Source organism: Pleuronectes platessa, chromosome 19 (assembly GCF_947347685.1).
Source record: "Pleuronectes platessa chromosome 19, fPlePla1.1, whole genome shotgun sequence".
Lineage (NCBI taxonomy): Eukaryota > Metazoa > Chordata > Actinopteri > Pleuronectiformes > Pleuronectidae > Pleuronectes > Pleuronectes platessa.
In genome coordinates this window covers 18542670-18563005 of record NC_070644.1, presented here as the reverse complement: position 1 = coordinate 18563005, position 20336 = coordinate 18542670, and the positions used below count along the sequence as shown (strand labels likewise).

The window sequence follows — 20336 nt, the reverse complement described above, 5'->3', positions numbered from 1 at the left end:
GTTCTCCATGTTAATAGCATTAGTCACCTCGGAGATAATCACAGCCATCAGGAGCCCGGAGCTGCATCCCCCCCCCCCCCCCCCCCCCCCCTGTACCTGATAGTCTCCCTAAACAAAGGAGGGACAAACACTTGACACTCACTGTGGTTTCAGATGTCAGTGCCTTGGCCCTCGAGCACATGTCAAGACGGGCTCTCTTGCCTACCGCTACAATGGAATAACATTAAATCTGTGGTGAAAGGCAGATTATAGGAGAAGCAGCAATCAGGCTGCAACTCATAATGAAGCTGAATAACGGTAATTGGGGATTTGAAATGTCAGAAAAACACAAAAGGGAAGTCACAATTTCCCCAAACCCAAACTGACGGCCTCAGGAAGTTTGCTTTGTTTGACCGACACAAAAAAAACCAATGAGCACTCAGTTAATTAAAGTAGAAATTAGGGAAAAAAGCAACAATTGTTCACACTTCAGAAGCTGCAGTCAAACAATTAGGATCCAAGGTCTCTTTTGTCATCACACCCGGGTTCTCGGTACTGCTTCGGCCCTGATTGCTGGTTTAGTTCTGCAGATCCGGGGTCTGTCCGCGGGGGGGTTAGAATGAATTAGGGGGTAATGAAGAAAACAACAAATTAATTTTAGGGTTAGCTGCCATGTGTAAGTACTCCTGCACGAGGAAGAGATGATTATGAAGGACGCTGCTTTCAGCTTGTCCCAATTATTGATCTTGCTCTGTTCCGCTGTTTAATCCACAGCAACTGATTGTATCTCATGAGCCTATCAGACGATTGTGAGAAGGTTGTTTAATTGTAATGGAGCAGAAATATGTAAATTTCCAAGTCGTGTAACACGTGAAGCTGATCAGCAGATTAATATCTAAACATATTTCATTTGTGTTTCTAGTGGAAGCATCATTCGCTTTGGATTCAGAGAAGTATCCATGTGAGATGATGTGTTAATAGGGTGTTAATGTTATTGTTATCTTCTGTGTCAAAATGCATAAATTCGCACTGATTTATAGTTACTTGTTAATTCTTTGGACGCATGTTTATAAGCCCAGAGCCAACTCAGCTCTGCCAGAGATCGTTCAACACAGTTAATGGACTTTAAATGTATCCGTGCTCGGCACAGGGAGGAGGTTCATTGAGGTAAAGTCACACGTCCGATGCAAAGGGGTTTTCTTTTAGCGGTGAAAGAAGTGAAAGGTAACATTTCTCACCGCGGAGCTCAATCGCTCCCGTGAGCCTTAAGTTGTGAGGAGGGGGGGAACTCAGCGCGGAGAAAGATAAATGCAGCCTTCCCCTCCCCGGTCCGATGTCATAAATTACGTGGCCATTGATCCATGGGTGTCTGGGATCCTCGACGGACCTCCCTCTCACATTCATCAAGCCTCGAGTCTCTAGCTCGGCCCGGGGGGGGAAATGCCTCAAACGTGAACCGCTCTCCTGAGTCTCTGCAGCATGGCCTGTTGCTTGGCTACTCTATAGATTCATATTTACATGTAGTGTATTGCAGAGAACCTGGAGGACTGCAGCATGCACCACAAGGTTCCAGAGTCTAGGCCGACTGGTCCTGGAGTTAAAGGGTTTTCTGTCTCTGTGTCCTCGGGGCTGGTTCCTTGAGACTGCGACAATCTCCGAGTGAAACGCAGGGCAGCCATCAGGGCACCGATGATGATGATGATGATGATGATGATGATGATGATGATATTTATTATAGTCTGTTGGGAAAGAAAAAAAACTGCCTCCTCTTTGACAGAGCAAATGGAGATAGAGACGGTCATCCAAAGGTGAATCCTGTCTTTCACGAATCAAAAACAGCCACAACAAAAAACAAAAGAGTAGAAATCTGTTGTGTGCAGTTTATACGACTTCAGAGAAAAGAGGCTTTATGAATTATTACTGGTCCACAGAGGAAAAAAACATGTATGAAAGGTCAGAGGAAATTGAAAAATCAAGTCAGGTAGAATTAAGGTGATAATAGTCGATGCCGTTTGTTCGCTTTTGTCTAAAACTCGCTCTTCTTCATCGGTATTATTTGTGAAGGTCACCACTCGTCTTCCTCAGTAGGTCTAAAGTAGTTTTATACAAATTATGAGTGAGGTTTCCAGGCTATTAATATAAATCTTATACAATCGGAATGGATTTTGTTTATTTGAATGTAAATAAAATTGTATATTCATCAATTTGAGGTCCTGGAAATAAGCTGAAGAATAAAATGTTCTTCGCAATTTACTCTGTGCAAAATTAAACTTTGAAATATTCCAGAAAAAAAAGGAAGGAAGTATGAGATAGATATGATTCCCAGCTTATTACCAGTGGCTGTTATTTTAAAGCACAGGTTGAATAACGTGCCCCTCTTCCTCTTCCTCTCTCTCCTTCATCCATGAGAGCAGTTTTTGTCCTGTGTCCTGTGTTTTTGTTCTTCTCTTTCTTTTCCCTCTCTCCCCACACAAAAGCTTCCCTTCTCCAGGAGGGAGCCTCCTCTCTCTGTCAGTGTCGGGTTCACTGCTTCTCTATCCTCACGAATGACCTGATGCTTCCATGTTCTGAGCATGTTACCGATGGCATGTTACTTTCAGCTAAGGCTTTCTTCCTCACGCTTCTTATCTGCAACCCCCCCCCCCCACGCTGATGGTGTGTTTTTCTTTTTTTCACGAGTGGCCAGTGTAAAGGTGAATGTGGACTTGATTTAATTATGGAGTCATGCTCGACAATCATGGCGCCGTTCTCCCTCCAGAGTCGCTGCTCTAAGCCCAATGATCTTCTTTTGTAATGAGGATTAACCTTTTTAAAAACTGTACTTAGCCTTTTTAACTTTCACATTTTAACACGAGCCACGTGGGCCCTGCTGATGAAGCAGTTCTGCTGATGAGACTCAAAACCTGTGGTCAATCCACACCTGCTTACAGCCTCTTAGGGATAATAGCAGGAGATGAACACATTTGCATACTATTGCATTGAATTATTCATGTGGCGTCCTCTTTCTGTAATTTGCAGGAGCAGGGCCTTTCCCCTCACTGACTTAAACATCTGGGTGACCTGGAAGTGGGATCCCCCCAGTTCATTAATCCGCTGTGGGTGCACATGCACACCAGCTGGGTGTCCAAGCGCCACGTGGATGATAAACCATTAAACTCCTGGTTGGTTTCAACACAACAATTCATTTAGCGTTGTTTAGAATCTACTGTTTCTCTAAGTGTTGAAAGCTCGGAGCCTGGGAAACTGGGAGGAACCTTATACTGGTTTGCAAACATTGATCAAAGGCGATATTGATTTCAAATGAGAGAGCTCTTTGATCACAGACGTGGAAGTCAGTGGTCTTTTGAAAGAAACTCTGGATTGAATTAAGTTTTGAAAAGAAAAACAGAGGAATTAGTGTTTTGTTTACCTCCTTTTGTTATTGATCACATCTGCTGGTGAATTGAGACACACATTGATCACATGATACAACATCAATGCAGTGCTGGGCTAACTGGTGACAGGCTTGTTTATCATGGTATTAGTGTTATTTACTTTGTATTGTTAGTGTTTCCTATTTGCCTGAACTGAAATAGCATTAGTTTGAGCAGCAGTTAGAGTTTTAACCAAAGACTTGAGCTGAAAATGTATAATATGACAATTCATCATCATCATAAACTATATTATCAGCTATTTTGACAACTGATTAATCACTTTCGGGAATATTTCACACACTGTATGATTGAATACTTATGTCCTTATTAAATATGTGAAGGATTTATCATATTGTTCAACTGCTGAACTTTTTCGATGGTAGGAACTCTGCGTATTTGGATTATCTTTACCTCAGGCTCCTTTTTTATGAAAATGAGATTACTGAAAAAGACTTGAGTCTTATCTTTCAACAATACAAGTAATACCAGTACTTTTCATAACAGTACAAGTACATGAAAGCTTTGCAGAGAGCTAGCATCCCCGCGGGCAGACGATTTATCACAAGAGGACATTTTCCTTCCTTCATTCTTTCCTCCGTCTTTTCATTTTCAGCCGAGACTGAATAAGACTCCACTATAATGGACAGTTTCTGCACAGCGGAGTCAAGCGTTCTGATGAGGTGTATTTTTGGAAAGCTCCAGCGCTGATCACTAAATCTCACTCTCGCACCCGAAAAGCAATCAACACCCTCGGTTGTGGGATCATTAACCAAGCGCAAAGTTTACGCGATCCATCATCACCTGCAGAAAGCATCCGTGTGGTTGTGTGCGAGTTTGTATAGGTGTGTGTTTGTGAGTGTGTGTGTGTGTGTGTGTGCAGCTTGTCGGAAACAGCTCAGCTTTGTCCTGGCTTCATATGAGCTCCTCTTTGCTGCTCCTCTCTCACCTGCTGAGAGCCCCCCCCCTGTTGTTCTGAAGGTGTGGAGTGATTCACTGACCTAGACACAACACGAGGGGGCTTTGTGTGCTTATGAGTGTGTGGGTGTGTGTGTGTGAGAGAGAGGGAACACACACACACAGTTCCCAGACAGTTACTCGTCTGTTTCATCGACTCTTGTCTGATTGTGTGATCATCTTTGTGACTCACTTCAGTCTGCAGACTATAGCCTCCTTTTAAAAGGTCAATGAGTAAGAAAATGGCTATCTGTTGAAATCATGCTAAGCAAATAGGGGGCAGCATATTGCCAGAAAACCTGTTGACCCCAGTAAGTCAGTTAAGGAAGACGTGTTATTGTGATTTTACAATTTTGTTGTTCATTAAAACATCTTTGTGTTGATATAAACAGGAAATAAAGGCTGTTTGAGAGCTGAACTCCTTTGGTTTATTCCCTTTATCCCTGAATCTGGATTTATAGCTAAATTCATTAGATATTCCTGCAAATTGACATCTTTGACATCTAGTCAAAAGTGTTATTTGAAAACAATTTTTTAAAACTTATAATTGATTTACTTTCCTTTGCCCCAAATTGACCCACACAAATAATTTCTAAAACATCAGTCTCTGACGTAGGATAGAAAACCCGAGCCAGGTAGAAAGGTGTTATTATTCAGTTGTAAATCCGTGGAGATGATTGATCCAGGAAACATGTTCTGTTCACATCATTCCTCGAACAGTTTCCTCTTGTCACAGCTTCTCCCTCTTCTTCTCCCTCTTCTTCTCCCCTGTGGTTTGAGTTCTCTGTTTCCCAACCTCTCCGTCCTCTCTGACACCAAAGAGCTGATTTTTAGGAAAACACTCCACCTTTTCCTCTTCCTCCTCTTCCTCCTCCTCACATTCTTCCCTGATCTTTCACATCTCCCCAAGTTTTCCCTGCCTCTCATTTCTTTTACATGCTGTTGTTCAGATTTTACGAGGATGCTCTAATTTGTATCTCGTCAGACACGAGCATCTCGGAGTGTGTGCAGATAAGGCCCCCCCCCCCCAAAGGAGTAATGCATTATTCCACTGTGTGTGATGTGGTGTAGTGATATAGTAGATGGGCTTGTCAGGGAGGTGACGGCTCTTTGTTACCTGACTCTTTGCTGCTCCTCTTCCTCCTCGCCTCCCTCCTCTACCTCCTCACCTCTCGCTCCTCTTCCTCCCTCCTCTCACTCTATCTCTCTCTATCCTTCCTGACAACAAGTCTACCTCTTTTAAGAGCTGTTTGCTCTTGACTGAGGAGTCAAAGTCTGAGCTGACGCTCCAGTGGAGCACGCGAGCCAAGCACCTTGTAAGTCCACCCACAGGCAATCGCTCTCTCTATCATTTTCTCCTCTCCTCCTCTCTGCCTCTCTCTCTCTCTCTCTCTCTCTCTCTCTCTCTCTCTCTCTCTCTCTCTCTCTGACCTTCTTTTTCCTCTGGTATAATTTGAGAAAAGTCTGATTTAGAATCTGGTGATCACAGCGGGACTTTGCTCTGGTAATTGCTGCTCTTGCTCTCAGGACTGAAAGCCTTGAGAAGCATGCTTTTCAGGAGCCAGTATTAAGTGAGTCATGACAAGTGGGTTTGAAAAGATGGACCAAACATCCAGCCCTTGACCCAAGTGCTTCAGAACTGTTGCACGTTTTTCTTTCTCTATAAAACACTCTCTCAATTTTTTGACACGTGAAACTGCAAAAAAAGCCCTAAAAACGACAATTTTGTGACAGGTGCTTGGAAAAAATATTTAATAATGTAATTGCTTGTAATTGGGAACAAGCACCTGCTTAATGTGCTTCACTTGCAGTCAACTTTTATTGCAACGTTTTAGCCGTAAAACCACACGTTTCTTTTGGTGGCTTGAAACGGCGACGCCACAGTTCTGCAGTTTAATGAAACAGAGAGAAACTGTTGTGAGGTAATGATCCCGTCTGCCGTCCTGAAAATGAAAGAGTGATGTAATGTGTTGAAGTTACATGGGCGGATCCACGAGGGGCCCGATGCCCCACTGGCCACAATGGGGAATATATTTGCTTGACTCTTTCACAAACTGAGGCAATTCAGTATTTCCTCTGTGTTGTATTTAATAAGTAATTTCTGCTTCAGGAAAACTAGCTAAATATATTTAATAATACTGTCTTGATCTGTAGAGCGAGTGGTAGACAAGGGTTTAATTTACTGAGTAAGGAATCGTTCATGGAGGTTGGACATTACTGTGTGGACATTACTATTAATCTTCTGATCATAGTATTAGTTAAACAATAGCCTGAAGTCAATTGTGTTTAGTTTTTTTATAGTTCATGTACATAAGTGCACATATAGGACTCTTTCAACCTCAGAATTCTATCGGCATTGAAGTCAATTGAGCGCAGGCTGTTGTGTGAGCAACACGCTCTCATGACACAGTGAGAAATGGAGGAGTACCTGTGCTTTAATGCGTTGCAGGCCACTGTGAGGTAATTTCAGATGGATGGTGCAGCCCGAGCCCAAGGAGATGACCGCAGTCTGTTTATTCCCGGGTGCACTCACACTCCCCCACTCCACAGGAAATGGTGTATTTTTTTCATCTAGATCATAGCAATTCTCTTTTTTTTACCACTACCCCGGCTCTGTTATCGGCAAACATATATTAGAATGTCAGACACATCTTCTCCACTGCTGATCCATATCTACAGAGCCGCTCTCTGCTTCTCCCTCACATCTCCAAACCACTCCAGCAAATGTTGCCTTTTCATATCTGGGCTTTTTTTGTCCACCCACTGCACGTGAGGATCCGCAGGCACGATAACCTTCGCAGCTGAACTGTAAATGTCACTTTGGCGAGCCGGCCAATCGCGGCTCTTCCCACTGGCCAGTGTGTCTCTCTTATGGGGTTCACACCCGTGACACTGGGACCGAGCAGATGTGCACACATGAATGAGAATGAGTCGGCGAGGCTCTCAGGTGTGGCCGGCAGAGGCCAAATGAAATACCGCAAAATACCAGAAAATATCAGATGGAGCCGCCTCTCCTCTGAAAAGTCAGTGGAGCGGAAACCGAGGGAGTTGATTTGTCTTTTCAGGCCTCATCCAAAGCGTGGAAGCTAATTAGTACAGGAGGCTGATGCGGTTGAAGTCCCACATTGTCAATTGTAGCAGCAGGAAACCGTGAGGCTCATCAAACTGCAGTTTAACTGGAAGGTTTTAAATGAGAACATTGTGCACTTTTTCTACTCCTGCAGAGCGAGGAGGCCCTGCAGTGTGTTTCTGTACCTGAAGCTGCTGTGAAGCTGATATTCAGCCCAATAACTGGAATATTCAGAGTATTGACCTCATTCTAAATGAGACTTTCTGGTTTTCATCTGTGTTTGTTCCTTTTGTCTGTTTGTTGGCAGCGTTACACACAAACTACAGGATGGATTTCCAGTGAAAATCTGTAAAGGGATGAGATGTGGGTCTTTAATTCTGGTGCACATCTGGATCTTGGGGAAGCATCAAGGATTTGTTTTGACTTTCGATATTTCAAGTAGGTTAATTTGACTTTTTGTGTGTCAATCTTGGAGAAATAAATACAGACGTATGTAGGGGATTGGCATCGATGAGCAAATCCTAATAGAAATCTGGATCTATTGGGTTTAAATGTGATTTCATTAAATGTTAACAAATAGAATCACACATTTGTTGCTGTGAAGCGTGTCCCCAGTTAGACGGAGATATGAATCCCGTGCTGCGTGTCGATCTAGTTTTGATTTTGATCTGAACACGAGTTGCTAATTGTCTGATTCTGACTCACGACAACATCACATCCTGCTGATGGTAACTGCCCCATACGTGTCACAATATACCGTGAAGACTCCCACAGGACGCTTTACTGCAATTAACATCTATACAAGTCAACACAATGTGTCCCAATACTCGTGTATCGGCTTAATTCAGTTACTGGTTCAACCGAGTGTGACTTTATTTGAGTTAAATAGATCAGAAAATGCTTCTTCCGGGACAGTGTCTTATTCAGACTGTTGTCCTAATTGGTTTAATGTGACGTAGAAAGAAACTGGTCCCTTCACCAGTTTTGCACACAACATCCACTATAGGGATGAAGCGTGTGTTGTGTTGTCTTTCAGCACAAAAAAGACAATCGAGCGTTTTGTTCCACGTCGGCTTCCCTCGCTCAAATCTATTGAGCGTGTACGTTCTGCCTCCGTGGCCATCGGTTCGTATCGCTCACGCTCAGAGAAATGAAAGTGCATATCTGAGCAGCATCTGGATTTGCACGCGAGGTAATGTGTTCTTCACAGAGAGAGAGAGAGGGGGGGGGGGTAAAGAGAGAGAGAGATAGAGATGGAAGAGGGGAGGCAGTTATCCTGATCTTTAATATTTCAATACTCCTGTGCAGTTATTGGTCTGTTTCACATCCCTGAAGGTTTATCTGTGCGATTGCATATTTTAGAGAGACTGGGAACCCTCATTATCTGTGCCCAGAGAATTTATTATGTGGTTTATTATGCATATTTTTTGGGGCTTCTGCAGGCACCTTATTATATGAACCCTTCCCCCTTTATGTGAATCACCTGTCTCAAGTTCCCACAGGCTGTGTTTCATTCACGAGACTGGTGGGGAGAAGCCATCACAGAAAACACAGATATCAATCTGCAATAAACGAATATAAACTGAAATACTGGTCCAGAGTTCTCCTCTCTTCCAGATGTGGAACACTGGAGATAAGACATATTGGCCATGGCCAATAATGGCAAATTGACATAGTAATAAATCATTCAGGGAGTGAAGATTAAGAAAATAAATTCTGAACAGTTGTGTGCAATTCTAAGAGGAGGTTAATAATACCATAAAGAATAATCTTTAATTATCTCTGACACCTTTGTCTTCTCTATCATGTTATCTGTAAATACATCAAAGCTCTTCACATGACTTCAGGTTCATGCCTTGATTCTTGAGCATTTTGAAGATAGTCCCATGGTTGTTGTTTGGGAGATTGGCGACCCGTGACCTTTTCAGTGTGAGGTCAGTGTCTCCATCCGAGAGGCCGAGTTCACCTCCGGGCAGCTCTTTGCCATTGGCCTCATCTGAAGACACCTCTGAGCTCTGAGGTCAGGAGGCTCCTCTGAGGCTCTTATCTGGATCAGAGAGAGAGAGAAGCTCAGGGGCAGAAATCAGTTCAACTATAAACTGTATTATAGATTGTTGTAAATAAGCAGAAAACACAAATACAACCAATTATATAGAATAAAAGAAAGAATACAGAAAATAAACCTGAAAGTCTCATATCGGCCGAATTGTATTGTACGAGTTGTGAAGTAAAGTAAATATTGTGTGTGTTTGTGACTTCACTGGAATCCTTAAATCTGAACATGCATTAAAATGGCGTTGTCTTGTTTGTTTCTTGCAGTTCCTGTGCTTGAAGAACATCCGGACGTTCCTCAAGGTTTGCCACGACAAGTTCGGCCTCCGCCACAGTGAGCTGTTCGACCCCTTCGACCTCTTCGACGTCAGAGACTTCGGCAAAGTGAGTTTAAACGCCGACCCCCCGACGCTGTGATTGGCTCTGGCCACAGGCTCCGTGTGACTGCAGCAGGTCCTCGGAGACATGATGCTGCATGTGGGCGAGATAACATCACGTCGGAGATATGTCCTACTTTTGTCAGATGCAAAGATAAAGCTTTGTTTTATTAGCTGTACTGCTTCCTGGGATAGTGTGTGCCCACCCATGTTTGCCCTCATTTAAATCTTTAAGAAGCTTGTGTGTGTTTGTCATTGGACGGGTGAGTGCATGTGTGGGTGAGCACACGTGTGAGAGCCCGTGTGGTCTGCTCGGGTCTGAAGGCACTTTGAAAGTCCGATCTGTCAGCTCCATCAACGTCCCCGTGCTCAGATGAGCATTTGGTGCAACACTTCAGGGTCGGGGATCTCATCTCAGGTCAGCGCGGGACGGGAGTTAAACCAAACTCTGCTTTTCTAACAGCCCGCTGAGGACCTGGGTGTCGGCTCAGCAGTAAAAAAAGGCTGACTCACTCGCTGGCGTGTCCTCGGAGCTTCGTGGGGGATATGCAAGTGAATCTGTGCATGTGTTAAACGGGCAGCCATGAGACCACCTCTGAGGAATCTGAGTGGTTGTGTTTACCTTTCCCTGCTGCCTCGAGTCGCGGCCAGAAGGTCGGCCCTGTGCCGGGTTGGTGCTTTTGGAATTCGAGTGGAAGGAAGAGGGTAGCAGTTGTAGAAGTCACACTCTTCTGCCTTGAAAGGACTCCCTTTGTACAAACTGTGGGCATGTTGGACACGGACTTGCAGTAGAGCCAGTGAGGATTATGTAGCCCACCTGGTTTCGGGAATGCCTCGGGATCCCCCCCCAAGGAGCTGCCGGAGGATGTGGCACATCTGGGATCTGCTGCTCCCGTGACTCAGACCTGGATAACTGCTGGGAAAACGGATGAAAGTTGTTTTTAACTCCAGGGTTTGTGGCTGTATATCGCAGTGATTCCATGCAATTAAACTACGTTGTGTACAACTTGTGAGAAAAAGCATCAATACCAATTTGCTGCAGTGGATACAGGAGGACAGGGGGACAGGTTTACGCTCCTGGAGAGGGACCCGCCCGCTTGATGGAGACGGGGGAAGGGATTGACTGGTAATCCATGATTGGCATTACCCCGCTGGCCTCAGCTTCTCAGAGTGAATTGTTTCCGTCCTTTCTGTAATGCCTCTGACTGCAGCGTGTTGTGTGTCTGTGTGTGTGCGTGTGTGTGTGTGTGTGGACAGACAGAGGGGGTTGGCTTGTCGGCTGTTAATCCCAGCAGCTGGGACAGTATGATCTCATTGAATTGATGATGACAGCTCATGCCATCCTGTCAGGATTTGCGCAGTGTGAGTGTTAATACTGTATCTTTGCAGTATTGTGTTTGTTTTTGTACTCCAGCAGTATGGGTGTGGGGTGGGGGGGGGGGGGGTTACTCTGTGGAGATATGAATGAACTGCATCGCATCTCTCAGCGATCGATTGCAAAGCGGATAGTGTTTGCGTTAAAAACTCATCTCCCCATTTATCTAAAGTAGCCGATTTAATTCAACATATCCGGCCTCTGCATGTTGAGCTAGAGATGAGGAAAAGATGGAGAAAGAAAAAAGACGAGAGAGCGAGAGAGAGAGAGAGAAGGAGGGGGGGGGGGGTGGAAAAAAAGAGACAAGGGCCCATTTGGCAGTTTGTAGATAAACCGCAAGAGCGTCTCTGAGAGTCAATGAGCTCACGGCGAACGGTATTAAAATCCAACAGCAGTCGGAATCAATCACAGAGACCCTCCGTATGTCAATTTGGAAATTGCTTTTGTATGGTCTCCGTGGTGGAGGGCTTGTCCCGCCATCGATTTTCCATTAAGGCCCGAACATCACATTATAATATATCGAATTGAGTAGATCCCCACTAATGTGACATACATTTAAATAGCGAGAATGCCTCATAAACGAAACATAAGGGAGCTCGTCCTTTTTTTTTTTCCTCCAGTTACTTTCTTTATAGTTTTTTTATACTTTTTCTCCAGCTCGTTCGATTCATGCGCTTTTCTTTTTTCCTCTTTTGTTACCTCGGCACAAAAGTTTCTTTGTGTGCACATCCGCTTGCAAACAATGGGGATTCTAACCTCTGTGTGTGTCATTGTACAGTATCAATTCATCGCTTCTTTTCCCCGTATCATCCTTTTGTCGCTAAATTACACAGAGAAAAATGTGTAAACGTCAAACCAGCTTTGGAGTCTTTTTGGAGTCTTTTTCAAACCGAGGGCCCTTTAAACCCCCCCCCCCCCCCCCCCCCCTCTCTCATAGCACATCACAGTATCTGCTATATACAGGCCAAACACGTCGTTATATAATATAAACAACTGCTGACATGAATCTACTGATAGAGCTTTGAAACTTGTCAAATTTTCGTTTCACTTCTTGGATTCTCCTGAAACCCTGAGAGTGGTGCAGTCGAGGCTGCAGGCGACGCTCGGTGAGGCCCGTCCCTCCCGTCCCTCCTGTCCCTCCTGTCCCCCCCCGTCCCTCCTGTCCCCCCCGAGACACACGTCCCTCCTGTCCCCCCGAGACACACGTCCACCGACAGCTTTCGCTCGAGTGCATCACAAACTGCTTACTCTGGAATACCAAACTGTCTGGAGACGGACGGTTATATCACAGCCGTGGTTTAGAGGGTTTTGAGAATTAAGTGAGGAAACAGACATCATTCATAACGTGTATGAGCAGTGGTTACTCTTTGTTTTCTAAGGCGATGGTGTCCTTGTATCATTGTATATTTGTGTGCAGCAATGAGAAGAAATGCCAAATATTGGTCTTGGTTCTTTTAGTATAAAGATCTGCTGCTTTGTGATGTTATCTTTTGCTTTTGGACTGAAATTGGATTTTCCTGGTCCTTTAAAAAGTGAATAATCCTTAGTGCTGGTGGACGACATGGAGAAAACTACTATCTCTCTAAATTTATACACATTTAGTAAGATTTATGGGTAAAGAATCACTTTCATGAGCTTTTTTAAAATCTGTTTTTTATTCCAAAGTGGCAACTTGTATAATCTCTTTCGCTATAAAATATGAAGTTGCTCTCACTGTGCCTCAGCTCCTTTTATTTTGGAACTCTTCATCATATCCAGTAGTGTCTGAAAAGGCAGACACAACCGACTGCTGCTGGGATTTTCAACTAACGATACCACTAGAGACTTTTCTTTGTGGTCTTGGGTGCTTGCACTATGAATCTGGTACTGCACAGTTTTCGCTTTCTGTTTCCTGGGATTGTAACACTCCTATTGTGTTCAAGGCTTTTGCAGACACCTGTATATCTGGTAAAGGATTTGGCTCTGCTGTTCATCCAGCTTCCGAAATCCAAACCATTCCCAGATCACCTATGTTCTGTGATCTCTCTTTACTTCAATATCGGTGCAGCCATTTGGCTCGACTCACATTGTGTGTGTGGGTGTTCTTTCCTGGTTTTATTACTGTAGCCTAATAGGTAACAGTAACACTGTATTGATGTGTTAGCATTTTACATCATGAAGAGAACTGTAGCAGGAGAGGGGGATAAAAACAGAGAAGCGAAAGTAATTCCGTAAAGGATGAAAGATAAGAGCTCTAGGTATGTACCAGGTGGAACTCCTTTGAACTGCAAATGTCGATATTAACCCCCCCCCCCCCCCCCCCCCCCCCCATTTCATTGAGTGGAATCAAAACAGGGGCATGTGGAGATGAGGGAAGATGGAGGGTGTTGACAGCAGCTGCCCACATGAACATTCATCAGCCCATGCATCCACATTGGCTTCCCCTGTCCCGAGAGTTCATCGCCCAACTCTGCCTCCTAATGATTCCATTTCCTGGGTCGCAGGCTAACAGAGACCGGGGGGGGGGCAACTGGTCCCAGTGCTGGAGGTAGAAAAAGTAATTGCCCCTTGAAACCCTCCCCTCGATCCAGCGGGGCTCGAATTAAAACAGATGGAGCACGTATCCTGCCCGATGTCCTCTGCTGAGTTTTATTTTCATTGCTTAACTCATTTCAAGCGAGGAACACACTTTGCCACACACAGCGTGAGCTACTACTCCCTTGTTGTGTTCTGCACTGCACGGTCTCACGCACACGTCACCCACCCTCCTCTTCCTCGCACCCTAACCCATCCCCCATCATTAGAAATTCATTATGACATCATTAAACCCATGAAATACAGCTTATTACAGCGGACCCCGGAGAACGCTTCAGTTTAAACACCTCCCTCCAACCCGCACCCGGCCGCCTCGTTTCCTGTCTCCTCCCGACCGGTGTTAATTAGCCACCAAAGGAACATTGCTGTCATTTAAATGAACACGGCAATCAGTTTATTTGGCTGTTGCCTCGATTAGCATAATGAGCCCGTGCACCTGTTAACCATCTATCAACAGTTTGGTGATTTTAAGTCGTCGGTGGCGGGGCGGAGGAAGGAAGCCCCCCCCCCCGGACACGTTAACCACCGGATTGGTTCATCGTTGGTTTGAAACCCAGACACTGCTGCTGGCGTCTTTGTCTGCCTCCTCCGAGTGATGCTCATCGACTCCATAGTGTCGTGAATGGGTTTTTTGTTTGTGCGCTGCATTTAAATGGAAATCGACCTGCGGGTGTGATCTCTTTGTTTACGTGCATTTCACTCCAGGAAACTCACAGTGATGATTTGAACATGTGTGTTTCTAAGAACTTTTCCACTCTACAGCAAAAAGTGCATTTCATTATAACGGGGGGGGGGGGGGGGCGGGGATCGGATGTTTTTATTCAGAAACGTTCTCTGCATCCTGAGCTATCATCAGATTGTTGTAATGTCTAATACTGACTACACACCTTGAAACAGATGGAGGGTACTAATGCGGAGGAAACAACACACACACACACACACTTTAATCTGTGCCAACTGCTCCGGTTCCAGGTCCTCCTCACTCCCCTCATCTATCTCTCCCCTCCCTCACTGTCCTCCTCTCCCCACTCATTCATCTCACAGCCACTCCTGGTTGCGTGTGTGTTGTGATAAGAATGAGCCGGCGGGCGCACGAGGCATCACTGCGTCAGGACAGTGTGACTGCGAGTGTTTGATTGTCCTCCGTGTCCCTCTGAGATCCTGCTCGGTTCCATTTCCCCTCTGTCCTCCGGTGCAGAAAATAGCCGTCTCTGCTCAGCGTCCACGCCCAGAGCTGCAAACATCTGGAACGTGCCTCAGCCGCAGCCGGGCCGGGACGCTGTTTACTGAGGTCGAGTTTAACCTCAGCCTCAAGAGCTCAGTCTCTGACCCTGTTCTCACTATGTGAACATTCTCATACATATAATACATTAGACCCCAGATGTCTCTGCTGTCTTTTGTTGGTTGTGGAGGTATTTACATGCTTGTGTCTGGACTGCGTGCCATGCATTGTTTTACAAGGAAATACCATTTTATGGCATGTTAGTGGTTATAAACATTTTATAGCAGACAAGTATAGAGGATTAGTGGGATTTTGCATGTATATATATATGCACATATTTGAACAGATAAGTCCATTGGTGCTTCATTAAAGGGGTCAGGGAGGCGGCTGCAGGCTACGCCTCAGGCTTGTTTTGTTGTGTAAACTTTGTTAACATTTTGGCAAAGATCTGCTCCATTAACTATTCACAGAAAGTGTTTGCTCCGTAACAACAGCTACAGTGAGGAGTCAAATGGAGTGCCATATAATAATTATTGTTTTTCCCAGTGGGATTACAAAGCATATCCACAAAAATTGACTGAACGATAAGACAGGAGCTAAGAAGAACCGATTGAATGTTGGTGCAGATCTGCAGAAATTTCTTTTGACATTTTCACTAATTTCACAGGAATGAAAAGTAAATATATTTAGAGAATCGATATCTATGAATTAATGCAGCTTGAGCCACAGTGACCTGTTTGTATTAGACAGATATGGACGAGCTGCTAGTTCCATTCACTCTGGAAGGTTACAAGTTGACATTTTCATATATTTACAGGAAATAATAGAAACTGTACAGTGATTCATGTCTGACTCAGGCTGGAGAGAGCGTGGCAGTAAGTTTTGGAGTGGAGGGGGGGGGCATAAGGGTCAAGCAGCCGGGGTCACACACTCAGGTCAGCGCGTCTCCTTCCATTAGTGACCACATCCTCAGCAGCAGTCCTTTACTGTCAGGACCCGAGTGAGAAGGATTCCTCAGGTTATCTTTAGGTTCTGGACTGGAATGACCTCACTGACGTAACGACAGATTAAACTCATCTTCACGTGGATCCAATCAAATGCTCCGGTTTTGTTTTGCATCATAAACATACAAACATGAGTATGATGGATTATTTAAGATGACATTTTACGGCTTGTGGAGCTGATGAAATTGTAGATTAGAGTATTCTCACATTTCAGTGTTGCATCTTTAATTAAAGGATGTGGCTCTTTTACTTCTGCTCATCCTCCAACATCCTCCACACCTGGATCTGGCCGACTGCCTCACCTGCCTCTTCACGCCCTGTCCATCAGGACCCCCCCCCACCGCGCCCCTCCCCTGCCAACTGAACGTTTTTACATAAAGCTTCCGAGACACAATCAATAATTCATCCCAAATGCCACAGTGCTGATGATAATTCTCCTGACATGAATTATAAATGGGAGCTTCCTACCCCCCCCCCTGCCTGTGTTTAGACCCCCACACCCCCTGTGTCTCCTTCCACTCCCACCACCTCGTTATTCCCCTCCGCTCGTTACGGTGATACCCATGGAAACAGGTGGTTGCCCCAGAGGATGTGGTCCGACTCTCGAACACACACAGGATTCATTTGTGCGACGGATTAATGACGGAATGCGTTTATTTATTTATTTATTTATTTCGGTCCTCGGTGACGCCTGGTTAGCGTGACGGACGACGAGCTGGAGGTCGAGATGACCTGAAATGAGTCGTTTGGGAGAAATCTTTGAGGCATCTGGATTTCCTCCAGCTGCTCTGGTTCTGAAAACCCTAATCAAACATATTATCATCTGAAAACTGTATTCCAATTTTATAACTCCAGACAGATCTGTAGTTAGTATTTCCGACTGTTTGTGTAAGTGATGATTAATTACTAGAGTCGGATTTAGTTTTTCTTGTGTTAAATCATATTTGTGGACCCAGAAATCATGAATACTCTAACACTTATATCCCCCCCCCCCCCTTGTGTTTCTCCCTTGGTTTGCTGCGCTGACAGAATTCCTCTGTTGAAACTGAGGAATCAGCATCTTCCCACATCAATACACACGCTGTCTTTTTCTCGGCTCTTGCTACAGTTTTTTCCTTCTGTTGCACAACACTGTCATTTAAAATCCACCGCGAGTGAGCGAGAGGAAAAAACACAAGTGATGAGCGATATAAATAAAAAACAAAAAATTGTTTACAGAACGTTTACAGAGTCCTGTTGTGGAAATAATTGGCCTCTTTTGTTTTCGGGGGTTGGCCATTATGTTTTCTGTCTGACACCAGTCGAGGCTCTGGGAAGTTTCTTACCCAGAAGGCCGTGGAGGTGTGATCACACGCCTCTCTCTCCTCCTGGATGTGAGGCGGTGGTCACTGGAGGGCGTGTCCCTGATGTTAAAGGGTTGGTATCTTCTGGAGCGCCACAGGACCAAAGCAGTGGGATGAAGGGGAGAAGCCCCCGCAGAGGCAGAGTCTGCTGTGGATCCCTCGCAGCCGATGTGAGCTCTCATTAGTTCTCCTCCCCTGATTCCTCGCTCCGAGGCCCCACAGGCGCAGCCGTGATGGACAGGTACATTCTCCGAGGATTCACTGGCATGAAAAAGGAAGAAAATCACCTAAAAAGAGGAGCTCGTCCTCCATCACATTTCCATTGCTCTGGGATTACTCTCATTTGGAGCTGAGAGGGCGATAAGAAAATATACTTATTGTGTTCAAATCAGAATTTGCATTTCGGTGCACTGCACTGGATGATGCAGTAATAACCCCACTTGCTCTCAAACCGATGATCATTACCCCTCCACCTTCATTTTGTGTCGTGCTGTAAACTGTGGCTCGGCGGCTCCACCTGGGTTGTGGGAGACATGTTGGCTCACGGGGAACAGAACAGAACAGACACAGAGGTAGCTCTGCAGGATCATCAGAATAAGCTGCTTTACAAAAACCGTGATTAAATCATGAGAGTAACCAAATGGCAGAGCGTGTCACGCAATAACCAGCTCTCTGTGTTTTGGATAAATTGGGGGGGGGGGGGGGGCATTGGCAGAAAAACATGCACAGACTGCTCTTTGATTTAAATCTGAATATTGTGCGTTTTAGATGCTGAGTTTTTTTGGTGTGTTGGCTTTAAACAGGGAGAGGAGACAGATTTGTAGTAGTAGAAAACACAGAGAGGAAAAGCTGCCTCTGCCAGTGGGTTGCACCCCGGTGTTATCCTGCCTGTGTTTACTGACAGTGTTATTAGAGTTCGGCCGGACGGTGCCAAACTAGAAATATGCGGGTTTTTTTTTACCATCTTGTGCATCCTGACACCTTGTTGCTCAGATGAATCTGCTGGAGATATGACTCACGACCGTGTTTTCTGTGGCGTTTGTTGCACAGAGGAGCGAAGGCGCTCGTGTCAAGGACAGTTAGAAAAACAGCAGTAAAAGAAAGTCACATATTTCTTTTGTGGGAAACACATTTTGAAAACTTGCTTCTCTTTTTTTTAATTTTAGCCTGAGAGAAAAAGGTGAGAAACGTTTTTTAAATGTTATTCAGGTCAGGGTTGTTCCCGCTGAGTTGTCAGGTTTTAGATTCTTTTGTCGGGTTCAGACACAAACATCAGAATAGCTCTGCTGGTCTATGGTTTATTTAAATTGATTGATTGATTTATATTATAACGGCTGTCAAGCAGGTAATGTTTTAAACCCTGTCCTTTTTATGTGTAAGCAAGATTACACGTATCTAGATGAATGGATTTCCATTAAACTTGGTGGAAGGATGTGGAATGGTTCAAGGAAGATTCCTTTGAATTTGTTTTTGCTCTCTGACTAATATCGGAGTGTGTGACATTTGGTGCAGCTTGATTAAAGTTAAGAGGACTGTTTGGCCCTGGTTGGTGTGAGCTCTTCTGAGTGCTGCTTTAGTTTCTTATGCAAACAAATGGTTTGGTTTTGTCCAAGCACAGCACTGGTTTATTTACTGGGGTCAAGATATTAATACTTTCCAGCCCTGACTACAAGAGAGGAAGGTATTTCAGAATTGCATATCAATTCAAGTTATTCAAAAATTCCATATTTGAATAGCTTTTTGTTAGGTTGTGAAAGTTTGAGTCAGTACTCTCAGTAAATTCTGCACCTCTGACATTACTACATATCGTATTCTTTGTAACATTCGTAGCGTATAAGTACCACGAGCCTTGACAGAGCTCAGCCTTCAGTCCGAGCACACTGATGTCCACTTGGCTGACATGTCCTTGAGCAAACACCTGAAACTCCACCAGCTCCAGAGAGGCTGCAGCGAGGCTGACACCAAACTCCCACCTCTGGGGTTAAAAGTGCACATGTTCCCCTCAGGCACCAGGGAGGAATCAAAACAGAACAGAATGAGACCTGCAACCAAAGCACTCTGCAGGGTTCAAACTGCAGATGAGCACAAACTGCACAATGTTATCTTGATTAAACAAAGACCCTGAATAACCCATGTCTGCCCTGCAGGTGAGGTAGAGCAAATAAATGCAGGATTATCACTCACTGACTGAAAAGGACAGGAGCATTGGAGCATTGGCAGAACTTTATATTGTGTTTGTTTAAAATGTGTCCTTGCCTTTTATACAGTCCAGTTCATCAACAAGAGAACACACAGACACACACACGCACACACACACACACGCACACACACACACACAGACACACACACACATTGGAAGTCTCTGTTGGATTCTCTACTCTCTGATTCCTTCCATCCAGAAGCTGTAAAATGGAAATGGGACTGAACGGGTGACGTGGTCTCTCATTACCTTTGGCATGAATACTAGAAAGTATTCCTCCTCCTCTTCCTCCTCCTCCTCCTCCTCCCATCTGTCAGATTCTGCATCACCACCGTCTCCACCACTTCATTGTCTCCATCTTTTTCCTCCCTTCATACTCTCATCAAGTTCCTCTTCCTCCTACCAGCTGTCTCCTTCTCACTTTCCCTTTCTCACCTCCGATCCCTCTCCGTTAGGATTATTGTGTTGTTGTTGTTTTTTCCCCGGTAGCTGCGGGTGTTCAGCGTGGCGCATGGTAATTCGACACGGGTGATAAAAAGCTAGCAGGCTTATTGCGCGGTGTCGGGTAACTTGCCAGGTGTTAGAAATGCCCCCCCCCCCCCCCCCCCCCCCCCCTGCAGCCACCACTAAACTGATGCCCTCCTCAGTGCTTCTGTTCATTTATATCCCTGCAGGTAGTAATGATGCCCAGGCCTTGTGTGGCCCGCGGGCTGGACGGCCCATTGTGTAGCTGGAGAGGAAACCTTCCTCATGTGAGGCCACACTACACAAGT

At 45.0% G+C, this 20336-nt stretch overlaps 1 protein-coding gene across 6 annotated transcripts in view; it reads left to right on the top strand.

Moving 5' to 3' along the window:
* Positions 1-20336, top strand: part of vav2 (vav 2 guanine nucleotide exchange factor) — a 178052-nt gene that overhangs the window by 36901 nt on the left and 120815 nt on the right. For all 6 annotated transcript variants that reach the window (XM_053411318.1, XM_053411316.1, XM_053411320.1 and 3 more), the window contains exon 2: positions 9736-9852. In XM_053411318.1, coding sequence (XP_053267293.1) covers positions 9736-9852 — 117 coding nt within the window. The remainder of the gene's footprint in view (positions 1-9735; positions 9853-20336) is intronic.